We start from the raw sequence: 22,885 nt of genomic DNA, 5'->3' as shown, positions 1-22,885 counted from the left end.
TTAATGATATCGCACTTGATTTCTTGGGCAATTTTATCAAACACTACATCAGTTTCAGTAAGTTCCTTCCAATTTTGCTTGAACTGCTTCCCCAAGTGTCAAGTAAATCACCAATTTCCCCATCCTCCATTGTCGTTTTGCAGCTCCGCAGATACTAGGTGATGAAGACGACAGTGATATACGAGTATGCACTGGGAAAAAGCAACATTCAATCCGGATCTGACCGTTCTCATTCATGTCGCATGGCCACTTCTCAGATACGTATCCAAACTAGGACCATGTAAAAAAAACCAAAAAAAAAACCTGCCTCAGGTTTGATTTGGATTTTTGATCAGATTTTTTGTCCACACAGTTCTGAAAAAAAACTTGATCGAGGAGGTCAGGTTATTGCAGAAAACTGAACTTCAGGAAACTAAGAAACCCTAATAAATTCGCAAAGCTGTAGGAACTCACTGGTACATGCAGCATGGTCTTAGCCTCCTCTTTCTTCATGCTGCTGCCGTCCAAGGGGATGTGATCAATTTTGCCATTCTGGGCAAAAATAAGATTAGCTCCTGGAGGTGGTGGTCTGACATCTGGCCTGGTGGTGGGGCCCACAGGGACAAAGTCCGTACCTAGACGCAGACAACAAAATGATGAACGTACTGTATGACAAAAGCAGCATTGTATTATGATCTCAAATGTATATTTTGTACAAGTGCGTTGCTAAAAATGACACACAACACTACAAGCTCTTTCCTACTGACAAGGTGTCACTCTCATTGACGGTTCTGACAATAAAGGCAAGAGCAGGGCAGTAGTGCGACTTCATTGCCATGATAAAAATATAAACATCTCAAAGTATTTTCATGAGCACCATTAAAACAAGTCATGCACCTTGAAGATATAGCAAAATGAGATATTTGAAATTGTAAATCAGTGGTCCAAGGAGGAATCTGACTACGTCGGACTAGCAAGAGCAAAATGCTAATGAGCAGGTACATAGTAAGGGTGGGCGATATAACAATAATATCACATTGCGATATTTGAAGACACTGAACCTTTGCAACAGAGCACCAACTGCTGAGCTCTTGTGTGTGGGTGTGTTGATATTTTTTCCATTCAGTGCTTACATGTGGGTCTGCTGTCTGGTCTGGTTCGGGTTCCAGCGATCTCCTGGCCATTGGGGTACACGCACCAGCACTGGCCGATGCTGTCGTGGCACTGCATTGGCGTATACGCTCCATTGTGGTCACATGTGGGGATGAACTGACCCACCGTTGGGCGTGGCCGGAAGAAGGTAGACGTGGCTGCCAGGGCTGTCTCTCTGTGTTGCTCGCATGTAGTCTTCTCACGCACTGCAACATACACACAGCAATAAAGTACAAACTGTACTTTAGGGTGCTTTAGGGAAATAAATAAGCAATGGCAAAATGGTGAGCAAACACAGTGAAAGAATTGGGCAAGCAGATGAGTAAGATTAAAAATGCTTTGAAACAGTTACTATGCCTGACTCGCTATTCCAGACATTCGGTGGTACACCACATACCAGTCACAACACAACCACTTCCCTCACACAGTCTGCCATAATTCTACACACATGATCACACACATCCTATACTTTACAGTTTATGAACGCCAGATCAATATGTGGAAAATCAACAGACAAGGGTAAAAATCTTTGTGATTTCTGTATTGCAGCAGAAGTCTGAACATAAACACAAAAAACCCAGACATGTACAGTAAGAATAAATGCCTCTTGCATGAGGAGTCATAAAAAAGATGAAAAAACAAGAAAACCTCAGGCGTAATTGTCAAGGCGTCACTGAAATCAGAGTCCTAGAGCAAACAAGGTCTGATCTTTGTGTCAGAACATAGCAACAATTCCTGGGGCTGTATTTGTGCTATCAATCAACTTACACATAATATTAAAAATGTTTTTTTTTATTCTAGAAAATAAACATGTTCATTTCTGAAACTTGGTTTCTATGGATTTTAAGATTCACCGTAGGTGGTATTAACCAGCTATTAACCAACTACGGAGATAACTCCATGCCAGAGCGAAAAGCAATCAAACCCAAACTGTATATTTAATACGGACCTGCAGAAAACGGGCTCCAGTGAAAAGCAAAACCTTCACTGCATTGCTCATATGTCGCTTGAGCTCTTTAATGAGAAACGATCAGCAGCTATTGATTTTAAAGAATTAAACGCTGACTGCATCAGAAATGAATTCTGTAATTCCCTGTTGCACTGCATTTCACTTGCAGTAGTGCCACACTGAAATGCAATCACTGTCCAATCACAGCCCTGAGCTATACTCAGGGGCGTGGTTATAATTTTAGAAAGCGAGAAGTTTGAAAGTATTGTTGTCAAGGTGGCGTTAACATCCAGACAGTATAAAAGAACAGAATATATCATGTCTCATCATTTCCATGTTCCTACTGCATTTCAGGGTAATCTATCTGTTGCAGATGTGCCACACTGAAATGCAATCACTGTCCAATCACAGCCCTAAGCCGTACTCAAGGGCGTGGTTGTAATCTGAGAAAGACAGAAGGGACTGCAAGCCTCATTTTCCCTGAATGACAGTTCTGCTTTTCAGTGTGCAGTGTCTACTGCATGTTACTATTGAAAAGCAATTCAGTTTGTTTGTCATATTTAACTTATTCCATCGTCATCGCACGGCATCTTCACCATAGTATACATTGTATACAACTGATAAACAACACATTTTAAATGTTAAAGTGTTAGTGCATTTCATTATTTGTTGAATAGTCCAGTTCTGTCGAATTCTATATAGATAATCATTTACATGCACCATCTTTGTTGGTGAAATATAGAGCTGTGATTTGCTCTCGTAAATCGATCAGAGTGGCTTATTCAGAAGTGTGAATTTTGTTGTATTTCCGGGCAGGGCATCACAGTGAATTACAGTGTCTTCTGACTGGCAGATGTAAAACTACACAGGCTTTATACACTTCATCAGAAGGGTTAAACTAATCCTAGAACTATGAGCAAGCCCAACAACTGGTCAGATGTAACAGGACAACGGTCATAATGTTGGTAAACAACTCAATTCCAGGAGGACATGACAAAATCAATCATTTTCCAGAGCAGCTGCACAATCTGGTCATAACAGTTGCAACAGTTTCCCATTCCTCTGTCAGATCTGTTGGGGAAAAAAAACTCACAGAGCTGCTGTCAAAATCCTACAATATGTGCACGACTCCTGCTGAAGGCTGGTACACTGACATAGGGAAAGAAATGTTGCCATCAATCGAGAGGGCTTATATACAAAGCGCATACTCACTGTGACCCAGAAACTCATTCACACACAGTAAGGGGACAGCGAAAGCATTCCAAATCAGTAAAGAAACAGAAAAGCAACCAGTATTCCCTCCGGCTTATGGGGTGTTCTCGTATCACCAGATCCTCTCACAGAGACCCCTCTGGCTGCCATTTTACACAACCGGCAATTATTTACGGATGTGTATCCATGATGTTATCTTCATTTAAAACTGAATTGTAACTGTATGCACTTATCTTGACCCTGAGAATTCCTGTTTGGGGTTCCTTCCAGGAAATATATACCTACTACAAACACACAAGACTGATTTCTGATTTGTCCAGCTCTTTATTCGTTATCCTCTCTCTCTCTCTCTCTCTCACACACACACACACACACCATTCCTACCTGAATCAGCCGTGCAGCTGAAGCCATCGCCGTAGAAGCCTACATTGCACCGACAGATAAAAGAGCCATGTGTATTGTGACAGACGGCGTCTCTATGGCAACGGGACGTTTGGCACTCATCGATATCTGTCAAACACAGCGAGAGAAAAGAACACAAAGCAAAGGCTGTATAAAAGTGTGCACAAAATTCCAGACACAAAAACACTTCACTGCAGTATCACTTTTATTTCCTGCTCAATGGAAACACCACATGCAAAGAAAAGACAAATCAGCGGACATCTGTTAAAACATCCTCGAGCTTAGCTTGCGTTACATTCCCAAGGGCTTATACAGGAATTTCATTTTGCAACATAGTATGGGTTAGACCATTCAGACCTGCTCCACCGAGCTGTAATTTCACCATGAATGCGAAACGATTCAGTTTGGATTCAGTCCAAAAGCATTTTTTACTACAGCAATGAGTGCGGAAAGATGGGAAGGGAAGGGAAGGGGGATGTGGAAAAAAAAACAAACAAAAAAACCAGCCAGCACAGCTGTGGGGCCCGGGGTCGGAGCATTTCCTTTCCCAGTGGAGCGTGGGTGTATACCATATAAAGCCCAGACCGCTTCAAGGCCATGTATTACTGTGCTAATAAGGACACAGATTGGCAACAGGGTTAAAAGTACATTAACTGTCTACAAAAGTCCACTACCAAGAACTGGTTTCATTTTATTATTATTTTGTACATGATTTTATTATTTTTGATTAATATAAGTGAGAAAGATATCTCAAAGTGGTACGGAGGATAAAATAATTCTATTTGATACGACACTAAATATGACAAGTAAATATCAGGTGTTCCTTATAGCCATGTTTAGTAAGCGCTTTATCCTGGTCTGGGTTGAGGTGGATCTGGCACCTGTCCCGTGAACACTGTGCGTGAGCCGGGAATACACCCTGCATTGAACACCAGTTCATCACAGAGTACCTTGCATACACACATTCAGTACGTTTAAAAGGACAACAATAATCCAATATTAACCCGATTAAGACAATACTCTGATTAAGAAACCAGCATGTAAACAGCAATTTTTAATTACCTTAATCCCATTTAAGGTCGTACTCGAAGTAAACACAAATCGAATTAAGACATGTGGAGTATTCCTGTTTTAGTCGCATTATGGACGTGTATTAAAGACATGTAAACACCTTAATCACATTATCAACGTTGTGTGGGAGTTTTTGCCGTATTTTGCGACAGGACACGTACACACACGGCAGTGCTCAACCGTTTTACGGCAAACAAGAGAGCACGGCTGCGTCCCAAACCGCGTACTTACCTGCTATAGGCCTATATATAATAGGTGAAATACATGTATCTCGGCTACTATATAGTAGGTAAGTACGCAGTTTGGGACACAGCCCACGGCTTCAAGCAGTCGTCTATTAGCACGTATAGCATGACAAATAATCAACCGCACTTGAAGCGTTCCTAAAAATTTTAAATAAAAACACCAAAAACTGTATACGGTACCGTGACGAAGACGAACTGTATGTTGATACGTGAAATTCTGAAATGTTATCAGTGTATCATAACAGATTCTGTTTTCAGCTTTTTTGCTCTTCTAGCTCTATAACATGGTCCTTATTCACTGCACTCTGCTTAGCACAGCAATGTCAAGTCCTTGTATATAATACAGTAAAGAGTAGTCTAGTGGAACCAAACCCAGAGCTATGTCTCTGTTTTACAGGAAGGCTCTATTTTCACAGGAACTGCTGGGAGAACAACCCTTGATAGCAGAGTCAGGATTTTGGACTGTATTTCACCGTAGATCTGTCAGACTAATGGATACTACAGGTTAAAGCTTTTACCCTGATCAAAAAATCTAGATCCTATGAATATGCGAATATGAATACTGCATGGTCTGTATGTGCATATGGTTTTATGATGCAATATGTTTTGTCATATTATCAGAAATTTTCAGCTCCATTGTTGTTTTTAAAACAAAACAAGCAAAAAATCTTGCTCACTGTAATTAAATGCCGATAATGATTTAATCATGAAAAAACTTTTTTGTTTTATAACGTTTAGGGTGAATTCATCTACATATCCATGTTTCCATAGCAGCGAAAGTGATTCATTATCTAAAGGTGTGTGTCCTACTTTTTTATAATCCAGTTGTTGCTGTTAAACTTTGCATCAAAAACACATATTGCACACAGCTGTTAAGCAAACTCCCTACCATGGCACACTCTGCCATCTCCTGTGAAGCCATTCAGACAGGAGCAGGTGTACGTTGATCCGCCGGTGTAGCTGCAGCGGGCGCGTTCAGCGATGTCACAGTCGTGTGTCCCCCTATGACAGTGATTGTGGTCATGGTGCACTTCTATACCGGAAAAAACACAGACATGTTGTTAAGACGGGAATAACCAAGCTACTTCCTGTCTAGCTTCTTTAAGCTGTGGTACTTTCCTGTAGTTGTTTGTAAAATGACAAAACACACACACACACACACACACACACACACAGAGTGACGCAAACTATTTGCTGCACTTACGGACACATGTGCGGCCATCGGCGCCGAACTGGAAGCCATCTATACACTCACAGCGGAAAGTCCCGGGATGGTTATTACAGATGGAGTGAGCGCCACAGATCCCTGAGGTCTCAGCACATTCATCAATATCTAAGAGATAAGGAAGATTAACGTTTACTATTTTAAGTCGAGACAGTTCAGCTATTTTAACTCGTACGAGGAAATACAATACATTCCCACTGTCAAGCTCCCTTTGGATTTGTATAACAAGGGAAGCATAGTACAATCTTAAAACCCCTTAAGTTCCAGCTTTTCATTCAGATATTCATCATAAAATATAATATTTATTAACTACTATAGATTCTGCAGTAACAACTATAGTGTAACTAATATGTAGTTAGAAGAGACTGAGAAGTCTTGAACCATTGTCAGCTCTAATCAGTTACCAGTTTAATAAACAATATTCTGCAATTTTAGCAGTTCTGCTAATCTTGGAGATTAATATAAGTGTGTGAAGGCTGAAAGAAGTCTTGTTTTTCTAGCCATCAATTTGTTTTGGCTACACTTAGCCTGAAAGGCAATCGTGTAGGAAAAAGGGGGGGGGGGCGGTTAAAATGGATAAAACACATGCTGTGATAAAGATCAGTTTTTCACATTAATGTTCCAACAACCTCCTGCACCATGAAGCACAGACATGGAGTGACAGAAACAGGGTTTCTGAATAAATGATGTCATAAATCAAATTTCAATGCTACATGTAGATATATCTAAGCATAGACATGCTGTAGCATCAAAGGCATACAAGATATATTTCTACGGCTGGATAATGGTGGCGTAGAATTGGTACCAGTCTGGACATACAAAGAAACTAGCAGTTACTGAAAGAGAATGAATGAAGCACAAATGTCAAATATTTCTATTTTGATGCTAGTTTCGTTCCATTATCAGATGACAAAAACAGCTGTGAACTCTGTATATTGTAGTCTTTTAGCCTTCATCACTTTTACATCGTGTTCAGGCTTTTCGCATGACCGTAGATGATAGAAATTCAGCTTCAGATGCTGACTTCTCAAATTCATTTATAAATTTGCCATACGCTCGAATGGAAACCCATTTAGTCTATAGCGCTCTATCGTGCTCTTACCGAGTCCTGGTGTCACAACGAGATTGTTCTCTTTCAATTAAAATGCATGGTTTTTAAAAAGTTGTTTCGATGTTGCAACACAGGATCAGACATTTTCTCTCGGTTGGTCCTAAACATACAAGTGCTTTAAGCGCTCAAATTCTAAACAAACTCTTACACAACTCACATGTATATGCACACGTCTAACCCATTGGTTTTGTCCAGAACGTGGAGTCTGTAACGTCTTATTTATAAATCACACTGATTTGTAAGAAAAGCAGAAAGCTTCCTGGTTATACGTCGAATAGTTATAAGGCTCGGCCGGGAGAGCTTCGGCTCATCAGTTATGACAAAAGACGGCAGATCAGACTGGCCCAGACGGGTTCCCGAGCAAATTTTATTAAAAATGTACAAATTAATTAGCTCCACTTTTATTAAGTGTATTTAAGGACTCTTTTTCTTCTGATACACTGCCTCCACCTATGCGACAAGCAATCATATCGCTTATTATTAAGAAAAATACACATGATCTTGACTGTGGCTCTTATCGCCCAATCGCTCTTCTTAATGTAGCCAGTATAATTCTTGCTAAAATACTGCCTCGTAGGTTAGAAAATGTTCTGCGTTCTATAGCCCCCAGTGATCAAACTGGATTTATCGAGAATCCACAATAGTTTTTTTAATATATGCCAGCTCTTAAAAATTCCCAAGGTACTACTATCAATCGATGCTGAGAAAGCCGGGTGGGGTGGGAATGGGATCTTTTCTATATCTTGAAGAAATCTGGGTTTGGTTTAAAATTTATCCATTGGATTAAGGTTCTTTATACATCCCCTGTGGCCGCAGTACATACGAATAATCATTTAGCTCCTTTTTTTTATTCACAATGTGGCACGAGACAGGGTTGTCCTTTATTGCCACTTCTATTTGCATTAGTAATCGAACCACTGGCGTTACATATAGCGTTGCGTGAACAGGTTACCATTAGGGGAATTGACAGAAGAGGCATTGAACATAAGGTATCTCTTTATTATAATAATAATTCCAATTATTCGAACCTCTTAGAGCCTTCTCCGTCAATGATCTCTCACTGTATGCCCTTATCACGAGAAATCATATGTCCACACCCGCTACTATAGATACTGCTTTTAATCTCTGGGTAGAGAAAGGACGGGTCATATTAAAAGTTCTATATAGTGAAAATTATCTTATCATGCCAATATTATTTTATACAGTGAGAGATCATTAAGTGAGAAGGCTTGTCTAAATGGAGTCCAGGTTTTAAAAGAGGTACTAATAATTGTGTTTGAGGAGTATCTAGACATTGGCAATGATGTATGCTACAAGAAGCATTCTCTAACAACAGCTATCCCGGGTTGTCAGAAGGGTTAATCCAGTATAACATAAATCTAATATTAGAGGTCTAGTAATAATATTGAAAGATAGGAAGGGATAGCCCACCACAAGAACGATGTCTTTGTGGTACGTCCTTACGTATCCGAGGGGTTTTCTTATTTCAAATAAAGTCAGATATTAGACTGTCTATGTATATAAAAATAGATTTTGTTTAAAAAAAAAAATAGGGAGGCTCACCGTAGCACGTGCGTCCGTCGCCTGTGAATCCTGAAGCACACTGGCATGTGAACTGGTTTCCCGGACCAGGGTTGCAGGCTGCATTAGTGTCGCATCCATGTCTCCCGGTGTAACACGGGTTCTGCTCTGGGGTTCCACCTGAAAAAAAAAATCCACAATCGTTTAATTCCACAACATTTCACTCGTCTTGATTCTATCGTTTAATCCACATCAGTCATAATGGAAATATAATAAAATGTTAAAACTTTCAATATGGTAAGACCAGTGTTAAAGGAAAACTCCACCGCACAATAATTATATATATATATATATATATATATATATATATATATATATATATATATATATATATATATATATAGCTGTCTGCCGCTCAGATGTCACAGGGGGACAAAATTATTATTATCACAGTTATAATGAAGAGGAAACACGAACATCTCAAATGGTCAGAATGGTCAATGGTCAAAATGTCTGACCTCTCAAATGGTCAGAACAAGAGCTTCTTTTCTCAGGTACCATTTATCCTCAATGTCACAGTAATGAGAATTTCAGTGTAGAAGTAGTAAAGACAGCAAAATTTGTACTCAAAGTTCCAGAATGCATTGCAGCAATGTTATAACAGAGACTCAGTTCAGCTAGTTAGCGATTTACACTCCTGGGCCAAAAAAAAAGAAAAAAAAAGGGCAATCTTTGGTCAGGAGATTAGCAAGAATTAAACAAATTGATAAAGTAACTTAGAATGGGATAGCTTTTTCCTTTGATTTCTATAAATGTTTAAGCATTGTGGGTAAACCTGTAGAAAGCTTTTTATACGTGATTTACTTATTTTATTTTTACTTCATTCGTTTTAATTTTACTATTCATTTTGTACACCCAGGCATGTTTTAGTTTGAATTTTTACATCAAACATTTTAATCATTATGATGATTTTACCTTTACCTAGCCTTTCCCCCCCAAACAGTTCACTGTAGCAAAAGTAAGTGCATTTGTTTCATTCTTGCTCATTTTCTGCCCAATTATTTGTTGTTAAGACCATTAAAAGCTTTGCCATTTTGGGCTTGGCCCATTTATTTATTTTTGCCCAGGAGTGTACAAGATCACAAGCATAATGGCGGTGAACGCGTTAGAAGCCGATGCGTTTGAGCAAGTATTAAAACAGCTTTGTGGGCACTGTGTAGGAAAGTGAAAATGGACCAACACTTCAATGAAAGAAGCTGAAACTAAAAAAGACTCGGATGCCACTGAAGATCACCGAGATTATAAAGATCAACATGCGAGGTGGATTTTTTTCTTTAATCTTAAGTCACAAATTGAGTTTTAGTCTTCTTAAGTCTCTAAAATACACAGCTTATGAGATATTCTTAATTTTAAAAAATGCAGCAATTTCAGTCAACTAAAACTGCACTTACATTGATCACATCAATGAAAACTTAACATTTACTCCATATTGTAAATGATCACAAAGAGATCTTTTAATTACCAAAGAGCAAATTCTTTTCTAAAAAAAAAAAATGTTTTATTTTTGTTTGAAATAGTACTCTAGATCACTTTACCAATGCACACTGCCATCAGAGGCTTCTCAGCAGTGAAATAAAAGCCAAATGCCTTGGCTGGATGAAAGTTCTGCAGTTCCTTCAGGGGAGCCTTTAATAAAGTTACTCTAATAAGCACATGTATTAGGTTGCACAAACTTAATAAAAGTAAATAAATGTCACTGTTGTACTATTTCTCTATTAGCGCAGTAGGTATGTAGTATGAAGGAACAGCAGAAGTTTCATGAATGTCACAGTACTACGATTACATCTAAAACCAACCCTGAACTTTTTGTTTTCCAAATAACAGATCATCAGAAATGTTTCAAATCAAAGTTAATAGAGTTTAAGATCATGTTTTTGTTACATTTTCATGGAATTTCCTGGCGGTGTTCTTTAATTCTTACTTGTGACAATGTCAGTGTGAGCAAATGGCAAGTCAAACTCCTTGTTTTTTTTTTATCTTTACATCCACCTTAAGATCAGCTCTGATTCTGAATGCTTTATTAAATGTTATTTCTTCTGTATTTATGAATATTTTACCCACCCCAGCATTACTCACTCATCACTCAATGGCAAAAACGGAACCCTTTATTGACATTCATCTGGTTGAAACAGCATTTTCACTCTAACATCTTGCTCACATCTCAACCTCAAACGTATCCTGCTGTTTAAACATCATCAGGCTAGCAGGCACCCTGGTGCTGAGAGTAGACATGTCGCTGGGCTGAGAGACAGCTGCTCATTAGCGTTTGAAGTGAGAGCTCGGCCTGACAGGAAGCACTCCACAGATGTTAGTCCTCTCTAGCTGTAATCTCCAGCTGAGCCAGACCTGCTTACATAACTTGCCCCACACCCAGAAACTTACCCCATAGCCTCTTGAGCTCACCCACCGACTATGTGATGGTGCATACACACACACACACACACACACACGCACGCAAGTACAGATGCACTCACGGACCCAGATGTGCATGTATCCAACATATGACTGTAGTAAATAAAAGTAAATTAAAGTGGAAAAATCAAACAAAAAACAAACAAACAAACAAAACAAAATCGTCTGGTCTTTTTCCAATCTTCAAATGTCCGTTCTTGCCTGAGAGGAATGGAACCTGATGTTATCTTCTGCCACTGTAATTTATCAACAAGGCTCTACGTTTGCATCCTGAGATGCTTTTCTACTCACCACAGTTGTAAAGAGTGGTTATTAGTTTTAACATAGACTTCCTGTCAGCTCTAACCAGTCTGGCATTCTCATTCTCCTCAGATCTCGCTCAACAAAAGGCATTTTGTCATGTTTCCACGACACTGCCAAGCCCTAATCCCTCAGCTCCTAGGACTTTCCTGTGTCAGAAAACCTAAAGTTATAGTTTTACGTCAGACTGTGACAAAGCACTGACACTAGAGATTCCTTACGAAAATGCTAAATAATCATCTCCTCACTGATGTTTATTTATTTTCACTGTATAATGTTCACCGTATCAATGGTTATGTACTTTTTTTTAAAATTACGTTTACGTGGAGCATTCACCATACAAGCCTCTGTGTAAGTTGTTACTATAGAAACAATAGCGTATTGGAATTATTCAAATAAACCTTGCAGCTGATACAGCTGTGCGGTTACACCAACCAGAGCAGGGCTCAATCGCACACACGCACACTCATACGCCCATGCGCATGTCTTTGAACTGAGGGAGGAAACCCCGAAGCACAGGGAGAACATGTAAGCTCCATGCACACAGGGAGGAAGCAGGAATCGAATCCCCTACCCTGAAGGTGTTATAAGATGGAGTGAACCACACTCCAAAACACTCCTCAGCACTAACAACGATCATACACATCACTACTGCAACATCAGTGCTTTTCTTGGACAGGAAAACTTTTCTAGTTCTTCAATCCTCTAGAATGTGACATTATATCTACTTACTGATGGGGCCGACCTTGTTGCTCATGGCATAGCGGATGAGCTGGTTGGCCGAGTCGTACATGACGAACACCTGGTCCACGCTGAGCTGCTGGCTGGGTGGTACGGAGCGGATGGAATCACCATGCGGGCAGCTTTGGAACGTGATCTGTTGCCTCCATAGGTAGTTCAGAGTGCGGACAGAACCATCGGGGTCGCTTACTGTGTATTCCCGGGTGGAAGACGATGTGATCACTGAGGTGGGAAAACAGCAAGAAAGAGGGAATACAAATGATTTACTTCTTGCATGGATTTCAAATGTCCACTGATGCAGTGAGACGATCATGGCACAGCCTGTAAAAGTCCGACTCACTGTTGCTGGCATATTGGTAGATCTCGATGTAGGGGTCGATTTGGACACTGGCACCAGGTGAGACTTCTGGGATCCTCCCCTCCAGCCGAGTGCTCACCACTAAGTGGTCGTGCTCGTCGATTCCTTTGAACTCCTGGTTGATGGTGAGTTTCTCGCCGCCCGGCTGAAAGGTCACCTCGGCCTGACGTGTGAAAACCCCTCCTGTGGGCAGAGGAACAGAGAGGAATGAAGGAGTGAAGCAAGAACATCAGAGATGGTATAGCTTAAGGCGTGACCTCAGACATGTGCTTTCACTTTAAAGAAGTCGGGATTTGAGGGATGAGGAGCCAGCTGGAAGCGTTTTGAAAGCTTTGTGCTTAGGAAAAGGGAATGAAATGAACTCACAGAGACCTTGATCTGAGATATAAACCACACTGAGGAATGAAGAGAATCTGAGGCAGTGCCACTCAATCTATTCTGCCATTCGAAGATGAAGACCTTTATCATCCGAGTAGAAATGAAACCTAACATTATGTTTGTGAATGACATGCCGAAGGATCTGAATATAAATAACACAAACACACACACACAAAAAAAAAACGGGTATAGAGGCGGGACCTCTGGGATGGTCCTTACAGCGGGTTTAACACAGAACACTGTGAGACATTAACGCTGACCAACTGGTCCCAGTCTGTTTTCAAGACAGTCTATTAAAATAGTTGAGTATGAAAGCTTGAACAGTACCAAAACATAAAAAAAAAATCCCAGCACTAAATCATACAATGTAATATACTGACATACATGATATGATACTGCGAAAGCATGTTTGGCTGTAACCATGACAGCAAGCATCACTGGCAGTTTAGGTTAGGTGATATTATAAGCTATATTTTTGTTACGTCATAGCCTTAACGTCAGTAAAAGCTCAAAAATGATTGACATGGCGTTAAACATGTAAGGAAAATGAGGCAACAGACATAATGCTAGACAGACAGCAACAATTATATAATCAGTCCCTCCAGGAATTTGTGATTTGGCGATCGCAGAACTTAACGCAAAATCAAGCGAACTCTGCAATATTCGGGGGAGCTTGCAATTTTTTCCGTAGATTTGGGCGAAGACATGTCATGTGACGTCATCACAACGCACATTCAGCCAAAGCCCTCTTCGATTCACGTGCGTCGAACCCGACTACAGCTAAAAGTTCACATTTACCAACAAACATCATTGCGAAAGACAAATTTCATGCAATTGAAATTTCACCATTTTCTGAAAAGCCTCAGAAAAATCAAGCATTTTTAACCACAACAAGCACTAAATAAACTCCGTGAAATCCTGTACGGACTGATAATGGTGGGAAAGGAAGACTATAAATTTATCCAAATAAAAGAAAATGTTATCATCATACAGTACATATAGTTTAAGTAAACAACTCGTTTTAAATAAAAAAACATATTACTATGAATACATTTTGATTCAGAAATCATTTTTACATGAGCATTAACATCATGGTTTAAATTTATCTTTAGAAATAAATTACAGTCATAAGCTTTAATCAAAATGTCTTAAAAAAAAATTCTTAAAAATATCTTTTAAAAATAGATATATTCAGTCTAGTCTGCCTAAACTTTTGAGTAGTATTCTGCATAGACTTATTTACATCATATGGTACTCTCTTACCAACAATGCTGAAGCCATTCATGTATTCCGGCTGCTCCAGCGCGAAGGCCCAGCCAATGACCCCTCCGAGTGAGGCGAGAGGCTGCAGGGAGTGGCCGACACTGGCTGGGATGCTGCTAATGGCTACATAAGCTCGTCCGTCATTCGCTACCACATACGAGTGCAAGTCATTGTTAGAGAACTCGACCGGGGAACCTGACCTGCCGACGTAGATTCTGCCATTAACTTTCCCGTTCATCCTCTGTGGTTTGCCTGTAGATCGAAAAACAAGGTTCAGTCAATGCGGCTTCAATATATATATGATGGAAATGAGTAAATATAAATTCATACTGATATGAGCGTACCCTCAGCAACACATTCCTTCCCGTTGCCATAAAAGCCAGGCTTACAATGGCAGCAGTAACCTGCATCGTAGTCTCGGCAATCTGCAAAACTAGAGCACTTGTGTCTGTTGCTGGCGCACGTCTCATGATAAGAAAACACTGCAAAAGATGAAAGATCAACAAGTTAGTAAAAGTTAAAGCAGAAAATCTGAAAGACTATTAGACTGGTGCAATTTAAGTGAATATGTAAATGTATTCAGTATACAGCAGTATTGCTAGCATTTAGCATTACAGTTAGCATCTTACCATTAACATTTATGGCTTCATCCTGTTCATCCAGAACCACCACCTGCGGGTTGACTGGCCTGGGCCCCCGAGGTAACGGGTATTCTTCACGAGGATTGCTACTCCGGGAAAGTAGGATGGATTCTGGTGGGTTTCTTTCTGGTGGGGTTTTTTCTACTACATAAAGTGGATCCTCTGTGAACTCACCCCTTCCAGAGTATATTGGCTCTGGATTTTCAGTGGCTTCCAGGGGAAACACATCCTCCTTTACGATGGTGACATGGCCAGGTATAATATCAGTGAACGAGGAGGAGCCAATCTTGTAAACCCACACACCACGCTTGCCAGAATTTGTTTGTCTGAGGAAGAGGAGAATACGAGTAAGCACATGTATCTCATGTATCCAATGTTCGGTCTTGTTTTACCTCCGAATCACAAAACGTTTCAGGATTAACACTTACTCTGCGAGTTCTCTGACATCAGTGTTCTCAACATTAGTGGGGATGCGATAATAAGGGCCTTGTCTACTCCAGATCCAGCTCTGAATCTGACCCTGGCTGAAGCCGGCCTCAATGGCCTGACTCTCACCCTCTACAGGAGTGGAGAAGTAAAGCATGCCATCTTTTGGGTAGAGGAGGATGGCATGAGTGGTCAATTCTGTAGATGCTAAGACAAGCTGGAAAGTGTTTCTCTGCAAAAATAGAAATAAATGGGATTATTATTATTTTTTTCTTTGAATACAGAAACAATATAGAAATATTTGAGTGCAAAATTAATTGCATAGCATGAATAAAGGAAGCCGGGTAGCCTATGGGTTCTTCTAGAGCTGATAAAAGTAAACTAATAAAAATGTATATAAAAAAAAGTGTTCAAGCATCCTTGACTTTTTGTAACGGGACTTGCTTGTTTATGAGATCCATCTCCTCTGTCCGGTGCTCCCTGAGCTGCCACGTTCTCCCAGGTCACAAGGAAGGCATGAGTCGGCTTGACCTTGATGTTGTCTGGAAACGCCTGGTTGATCTGATCGCCAATCCTCTGCAACAGTTCTGGGTTGGTGTCCTGCCTGAAGTAGACTTTCCCAACTCCATCACTGGTGTCCAGGTCCCCAAGGAAAGCTGCGATAATGCCAAAGGTAGCGGGCATCTTACCCAAATACTCTGACTGAGCTGGAGGGTTAGCCACGGAGACAAAGCCATTGGTGTTGACCTGCCAAGGACAGACAATACCTGAATCAGTCAAAGCCAAAGCTTTAGAATGAGACAAAACTATTAAAGATAAGACAGAGGTCAAACGCAATCATCTGGTTATATGTACTGTATACTCAACACAATGTAGCGACTGAGAGTGGGCTTTGTTCTCCTTAATTGTCCTTATTTGTCATTCTCTTCTTTATTCCAGTGTTAACATTATCCAGACTCTGACATGTTCTGAACAGTTATTTCACTCATATACCACAGCCATGACGAATTCCTGAATCTGATTGTTCGGCAGATCTGACATTAGTTCTGGCTGTAATTCAAAACAAACTGTAAAGGTTGGCAAATTACTTTGGTATAAAGAGAATTAACACATGATCTTAATGGAAAAGAATCAAATTTGAGATGGTAACGTCCTTCTACTTCACGTCAAGCTGTATCACACTATTGTTTCATTCATTATTTTCTTATAACATTACGCCCCGTTGTGTTTTATTCCTTACTTAACACACAGTAGTTATTACTTGGTTATAATGCTGAAACCTGGCAATATCTGTATCACCAGAGCAAGAGGGTCAAATCATAAATGTAAATGTTTGGCAACACTGCATGTAGAAGAAAATGGCAACACTTCACCATGTGAAAGGTTTTCCCACACGAATAACTATTATAAATACTAACAGAAGAGTCACTGTTGTTACAAGAGAGAGGAATTACAACCACATTTATGCATAAGCGTTTGGCATCTATACATCCAAACACGAGTATCACAATCCAATATTTCATTCAATTCAATTCAATTCAATTTTATTTGTATAGCACTTTTAACAATGGACATTGTCTCAAAGCAGCTTTACAGAAACATATAAACACAGGATACAGATTTTAAGTGTGTGAATTTATCCCTATTAAGCAAGTCGGTGGTGACGGTGGCGAGGAAAAACTCCCTAAGATGATATGAGGAAGAAACCTTGAGAGGAACCAGACCCAGACTTGAACCCATCCTCACCTGGGTAACAACGGATAGTGTGAAAATAAAATAAAGTTCATTATGGTTTTATATGAAGTCTGTTTGTTGAACTAGTCCACTGTTCACTAAAGGAGACCTGAGTGCAAAACTGCATGTGGTAATTGCAGTCCCAAGGCCATAGGAGCAACCGTAGTCCCAGCAACCACAGTGAGAATGTCCATGTGGAATTGAGGTCCATGTGAATCAATTTTTCATCTACTGTGTTTTTTTTACCTATTGATAAAAATTTGTGGTTTAAATAAAGTGGTTTACCAATCTATTGGTTTTAAGACAATGTCTGGAACTTCTCTACACGTATTTAACAAAAGTTTAATTTACCTCCCTGTTGCAGGGCAGTGGTGGCTCAACGGATTGCCCCGCCAAGCTGCCACTGTTGGGCCCGTGAGCAAGACCCTCAACCCCTTAGAGTGACCCTTACCATGCGGTCTGACCCCAGCTTCCTAACAAGCTGGGATGTTCAAAAACACTACGGCTCAGCGGTTAAGGCTCTGGGTGATAGATCAGAAGGTCAGGGGTTCAAGCCCCAGCACTGCCGTGCTGCCCTTGAGCAAGGCCCTCAATCCTCTCTGCACCAGGGGTGCTGTATCATGGTTGACCCCAGCTTCCTAACAAGCTGGGATATGTGAAGAAAGAATTTCCCTATGCTGTAATGTATATGTGACAAATAAAGTCTTCTTCCATCCACTGCACTTTATACTTTACAGCAGTGGTCACCAATCCTGTTCCTGGAGATCTACCTTCCTGAAGACTTTAGCTCCAACCATAATCGTGCCCACCTGACCATCTAATCATTGCCTTAAGAAATTCTTCATCAGCTAAAACAAGTGTGTTAGATTTTGGTTGGAGATTAAACCTGCAGGAAGGTAGATCTCAACGAAGAGTGAGTTGGTGACCACTGCTTTACAGTATACTTCAATTATACGTACATTAGTCTGAAACACCATGTATTTTAATTCCAACTTATTTATTTGAAGTATGTCCTTGTCTTTTATAATGGACACTCTGCCGAAATTAAGCAGAAGCTGTAATCTTGCTGAAGATGACGTCTGGACTATTTAAAACTACATTTTAAAAGTACAGAAATACAGTTGCCTGAATCCAAAAATCAGCATTACATCTTAAAGAAGTAAGTTCATCAGGATGTAAGGAACAACCGACAATAAATTCAATTCTGCTGGATTTTTCTGGAAAGTAAAGCATGGTCTCATAATGTAATGGGGAATGCTAATGACTCTGGACTTTAGGAATAGCATGAACATTTCCCTGCATTGAGAAAAACACCCAAGATGAACAGGTTCCTAAATGTTTATCTGATGCCATAAAACAGTCGCAGTCACAGTCTGTGAGTCACAGTTGCCTTAGTGAAAATAAAGTACTACAGGCCTTCTAGGGTGTTTTACAATTTTCCTGTTTACCTTACAGCCTGTGTGAAATGTGTACATTGTGTACATATGTTGAGGAACACCACCGGGAACTCTGTTAAACTCTGGCATTTCAGTTCATCATTGCAGTTCATTGTACGAAAACATCATAAAAGGGATGAGATGTGTGTTCCTTTAATACATCCTGAGGGATCCAATGACTGGTATGTTCATTTATGATGAACAATTACATGAATAAAATGACAGAGAAAAAAAAAACACAGCTTTGAAAACACAGCTCTGTTGACACGTCAAATCTGATTGGTCAGTAGGTCTAAAATAACAGCATCTCTCGCAGTATTTCAGGCTAATATAAACGGATTAAAATGATTCAGTTATTTAACAAAGAAAAAAAACGCATATCCATTGATATGCTGAGATTTTCTGTACAAAGTTGTTTATTTAACATTTATGGAAGGAGTCTCCAGTGTCAGAGTTTTGGAACAGTCTCTTCCTCGAAGGTTTTCCATCACGGGGAAGTCTTTACGAGTACAGTAGAGTATAGTGTGTTTTGTCGTCACTTGGTAACAAGCTGTGTTTTTGTCTTACGTCCAGAGTGTGTGAGGGAATGACTGTTTATATCTGCTCTAACACAAGTGATTACAGGAACTAACTTCTTTCCATTCCTTCCAACTATAAATGGATATGTGCCATTCTTTAATGAATAAAAATGAATTGGCAAATTGCTATGGTATAAGAGGAGTAAAACACTTCACAGAAGCCACAAGGGGACCTTCACAATAGAGCGTTAATAAAAAACACATCTAATATTTGGGCTACTGATTGATAATCATCAGTAAATCAAAAATAAAATGTGCAAAAACCTCAAATTCAGCACATAGTCTTCATTCCTGCTGCTACAGTAATCTGAAGGCTCTGAAGTGACCATGATTATAGACCCGAAGGACTAATAAACCTTGGCGTGGCGGAGGTCTTCCGTCTACCTGAATGACAATAGCAGCTGATGAAAGACGAGCACATTTGACTTAAGAGCCACCTCCAGAGTGGATATCGGTCACTTAGAATCTTAGTGAAGGAAAGTGCCAAGACAGACTCTTGCTCAGATCAGTTTTGTGAAGCAGAACTAATCTGAGGCATGTTGGTCCTCACTGAGCGTGAAACTTGAAAAGGAAAAATATGTAAGGAATCTAAAAGGCTTCATATGTTATGGTGCAGAAAAGACTTCAGTCAGCCTCAGTAACTCAGAGTTACTGACATACCATCAGCCTCTGACATACCATCAACTCAACCGTATGTAAGTAATACATTATGTCACACACAAGGCATTATCCATCCCATCATTATACCACAGCGCTGTTGAATGCTCGAATCGGATTGGTCAGTAGGTTCATTTTCTATAACAGCAGTTCTGATAGTGGCGTCAGCTATTATTCAAATCTCATATATTAATGCACTCATTGTAATGCTTTATTGTGTCTAACTCATTCAGGGACTTGTATAGCAGACGCTCAACATAATCTTAGCCTAATAATAAATTTTCATAAAAAAGAAACACGTATAATCGATGCATAGGGAGACGTTTATTTAACGTTGATGGAAGGAGTCTCCAGTGTGAGTGTGTTTGTGTAGGTCTTCTGCAGTCAATGTTTTCAGGATAGAGGGGTTTGAGGTTACTTGGTAACATGACCAGTTGCATTTTTTCCTTAAATCAGTCTGTACAAGATTTCGCAGAGTTTTTTTGTGATTGTTGCAGCCAAAAATGCTTGATTTTGCTGTAGCTTTTTCCCCAAAATAGTTTTTTGTGGGGATTTTTTGAGGATAACTACTTGAATTGGTGAAATTGCAATTGCACGCTCTTTCACAGTGATGTTTGTTGGTAAATGAGACCTTTTAGCTGTACTCGTGTTTGACAAACGTGAATCCAAGAGTGCTTTGGCTGAATGCACGTTGTGATGATGTCACAGGACACGTCTTGGCCCAAATCTGTGGAAAATCCTCTGTAATTTTGAAAAATTGCAAGCTCCTCCGAATATTGCGTAGTTTGCTTAATTGTGTGTTAATGTTTGCGATTTCCATTAACATTTATGGTGGAGTGACTGATATTAAAATCCTGGAGGGTCTGATATTATAAACGTCAAGACATGATAGTTCACAGCTGCTATAACAAAAGTGATAATAGGAACTGACTTTTTCACGGACGTTCCGCAACTATAAATGTAATTGTAAACAGACACAAATGTGATTAATGCCATTCATCCAAAAAGTTCAATTGTAACTGATGTTGTGGTATAAGAGGAATAAAACACTTATGTATGTGTACGGTATGTACGGTATGTTGACCCTGTTGTTGATAAGCACGTCCCATCACGTTTTACCTACACTACATAACCACTCTGAATGCAGTCCTTGACAGAGCGAATGCTCAGCTCAGTCGTTATCCTTGCAATGAGAAGAATTCAACCCTGAGCCGCCTAATCAAACCCCCACCCCTCTGCCCTGTGGGGGAGGTGGACCCATGAACCTGCAGGCCGATACCAAAAGCCAGTTGAAAGTGTCGGGTGCACAGGAACTCACTAAAGCAACATGACCTCAACCTGAGCAAGCAGAGAACAGCGTTGAGAAAAGAAAGGAGAGGTTTTATGCTGAAGGAGGATGGCTGTGTGAACTGCGGGGGGGGAGGAATGAACCCAAGTCAACAAACCACTAACACACGGCAAACTCAAAACCCACTGCTTAATCCTCAATAAAAACTTCCCATTGACATTCACACTGCCCAGTGCTATGTGTAATCACTTTGGCAAATGAACTGAAGTTCCAAACTCAGGCATGGAGGTAAGCCTCAGTGATTTTATACGGGATTTTAACATGGATTTTTCATTTTGACTGGACACCTCAACAATGCAAACACTCTTTGATGAAAGGAAGGACCCCTTAGTTGAACAGGAAGAAGTACTTCTAGCAAACTAAACACTGCCTTAAAGAGGGGCGGAAGAGCATAGTGTCACCTTTCTACCAACAACTAAAGCACTTGAGATTCACCAGAGCAACAACCTTAAACCTGTATTCCATTTACTCAGAAGGTTATGGCCAGAGAAACTCAGCTCAACGCCTCTATCTTCAACTTCATTTATATAGCATATTTTATCAAATGTCACAAGGCAGCTTTACATGTTCTAAAAAGTCAAGGAAACATATCAAATTAAAAGACAAACGGGTATGAGCACAACACATGGAAGTAAAATCGATGAAAATTTCAAACACATGAAACATCATAAAACTAATAAATCAAACCAAGCCCAAGGCTCCTGAGGGCTACGACGGAAAAATGTTCGCTCTATCGTTCAGATCACGCAAGTTCGTAAGTGCAAAAGGAGTTTAAAAAATAATTTTAAAAAAAAGCGAAAACGCAGTAGCAAATCAGAAAATCGCAACCCAAAAACAAAACAACAAATTCAGAAAACACAACAGCAAACAACTGCAAATCTGGAAACACCAAAGCAACACCTACAACCTCGGGTGAGAAGGATGGCATTACTCTCTCTAGCCAATCACAGGCATCTGTGAGCTCGTGTATGAGGAAGAGGGCAGATAGCGCTCTTCTCCGACTTCTCTGTGACATTACATGCTCAGCGTCTTTGGTGGCTTCACATGGCTTGGAGGAAGTATGTGCTACATTGAAGGAAAAAAAAAACAGCTGGTTGAATTTGCTTATTTCAAATGCGTCTATCGGGTCCACGTGATTGAACAGAATTACAGTAACACAATTTGTTTTTGTCCATCCAACATGATTTGCTCTTATATTTTCAAAGCTCTGAATAAAATCCAACTACTTGCTCTCACCTGAACTGAGGACTGAACCCAGGTCACTGGCATTCTGCAACAGCCACATTACGGCTGCACTACTCTACCACACGTTTTAGTTGCGTTAATTTAATACTATAGTTATAGTTCATGTCAGTGGCAACATCCTCACGGGATTACATAGTGTAATTGGTTTATGGTAATACTATGTGAATTGATCACGGTCACTCTACATATTTCAGTCTAGTAATTTGAAATGTTTTGTATTAAGCAATGAAATCACATTCTGATGTGAATTTTTTTTTTTATGTGAACTAAACATAATATGTCCTCTTAAATCTTAAATCACACATTCTATTTTTTCAATGTAGGATTCATCCTCCCTGCTTGGTAGCTGTGGTGTAAAGGGGCAGTGGGTGAGTACTACCAAAGCCCAAATCCAGAGAAAATGAGGCATAAACATTTTTAACCATAAAAACATGTTTAACC

At 40.0% G+C, this 22,885-nt stretch overlaps 1 protein-coding gene across 1 annotated transcript in view; it reads right to left on the bottom strand.

Annotated features, from left to right (window-relative positions):
• nid1a (nidogen 1a) overlaps nucleotides 1–22,885 on the bottom strand; it is a 35,442-nt gene that overhangs the window by 8,034 nt on the left and 4,523 nt on the right. The window contains exons 2-14 of the mRNA XM_053635555.1: nucleotides 15,891–16,193; nucleotides 15,449–15,678; nucleotides 15,009–15,346; nucleotides 14,724–14,861; nucleotides 14,380–14,631; nucleotides 12,721–12,921; nucleotides 12,372–12,602; nucleotides 8,910–9,047; nucleotides 6,215–6,343; nucleotides 5,900–6,043; nucleotides 3,677–3,802; nucleotides 1,113–1,337; nucleotides 454–614 (exon numbers count right to left, since the gene is read on the bottom strand). Coding sequence (XP_053491530.1) covers nucleotides 454–614; nucleotides 1,113–1,337; nucleotides 3,677–3,802; nucleotides 5,900–6,043; nucleotides 6,215–6,343; nucleotides 8,910–9,047; nucleotides 12,372–12,602; nucleotides 12,721–12,921; nucleotides 14,380–14,631; nucleotides 14,724–14,861; nucleotides 15,009–15,346; nucleotides 15,449–15,678; nucleotides 15,891–16,193 — 2,616 coding nt within the window. The remainder of the gene's footprint in view (nucleotides 1–453; nucleotides 615–1,112; nucleotides 1,338–3,676; nucleotides 3,803–5,899; nucleotides 6,044–6,214; nucleotides 6,344–8,909; nucleotides 9,048–12,371; nucleotides 12,603–12,720; nucleotides 12,922–14,379; nucleotides 14,632–14,723; nucleotides 14,862–15,008; nucleotides 15,347–15,448; nucleotides 15,679–15,890; nucleotides 16,194–22,885) is intronic.

This window comes from Ictalurus furcatus, chromosome 10 (genome assembly GCF_023375685.1).
Source record: "Ictalurus furcatus strain D&B chromosome 10, Billie_1.0, whole genome shotgun sequence".
NCBI lineage: Eukaryota > Metazoa > Chordata > Actinopteri > Siluriformes > Ictaluridae > Ictalurus > Ictalurus furcatus.
Note: the sequence above shows the minus strand (reverse complement) of the source record. Positions and strands in the feature narration are given on the sequence as shown.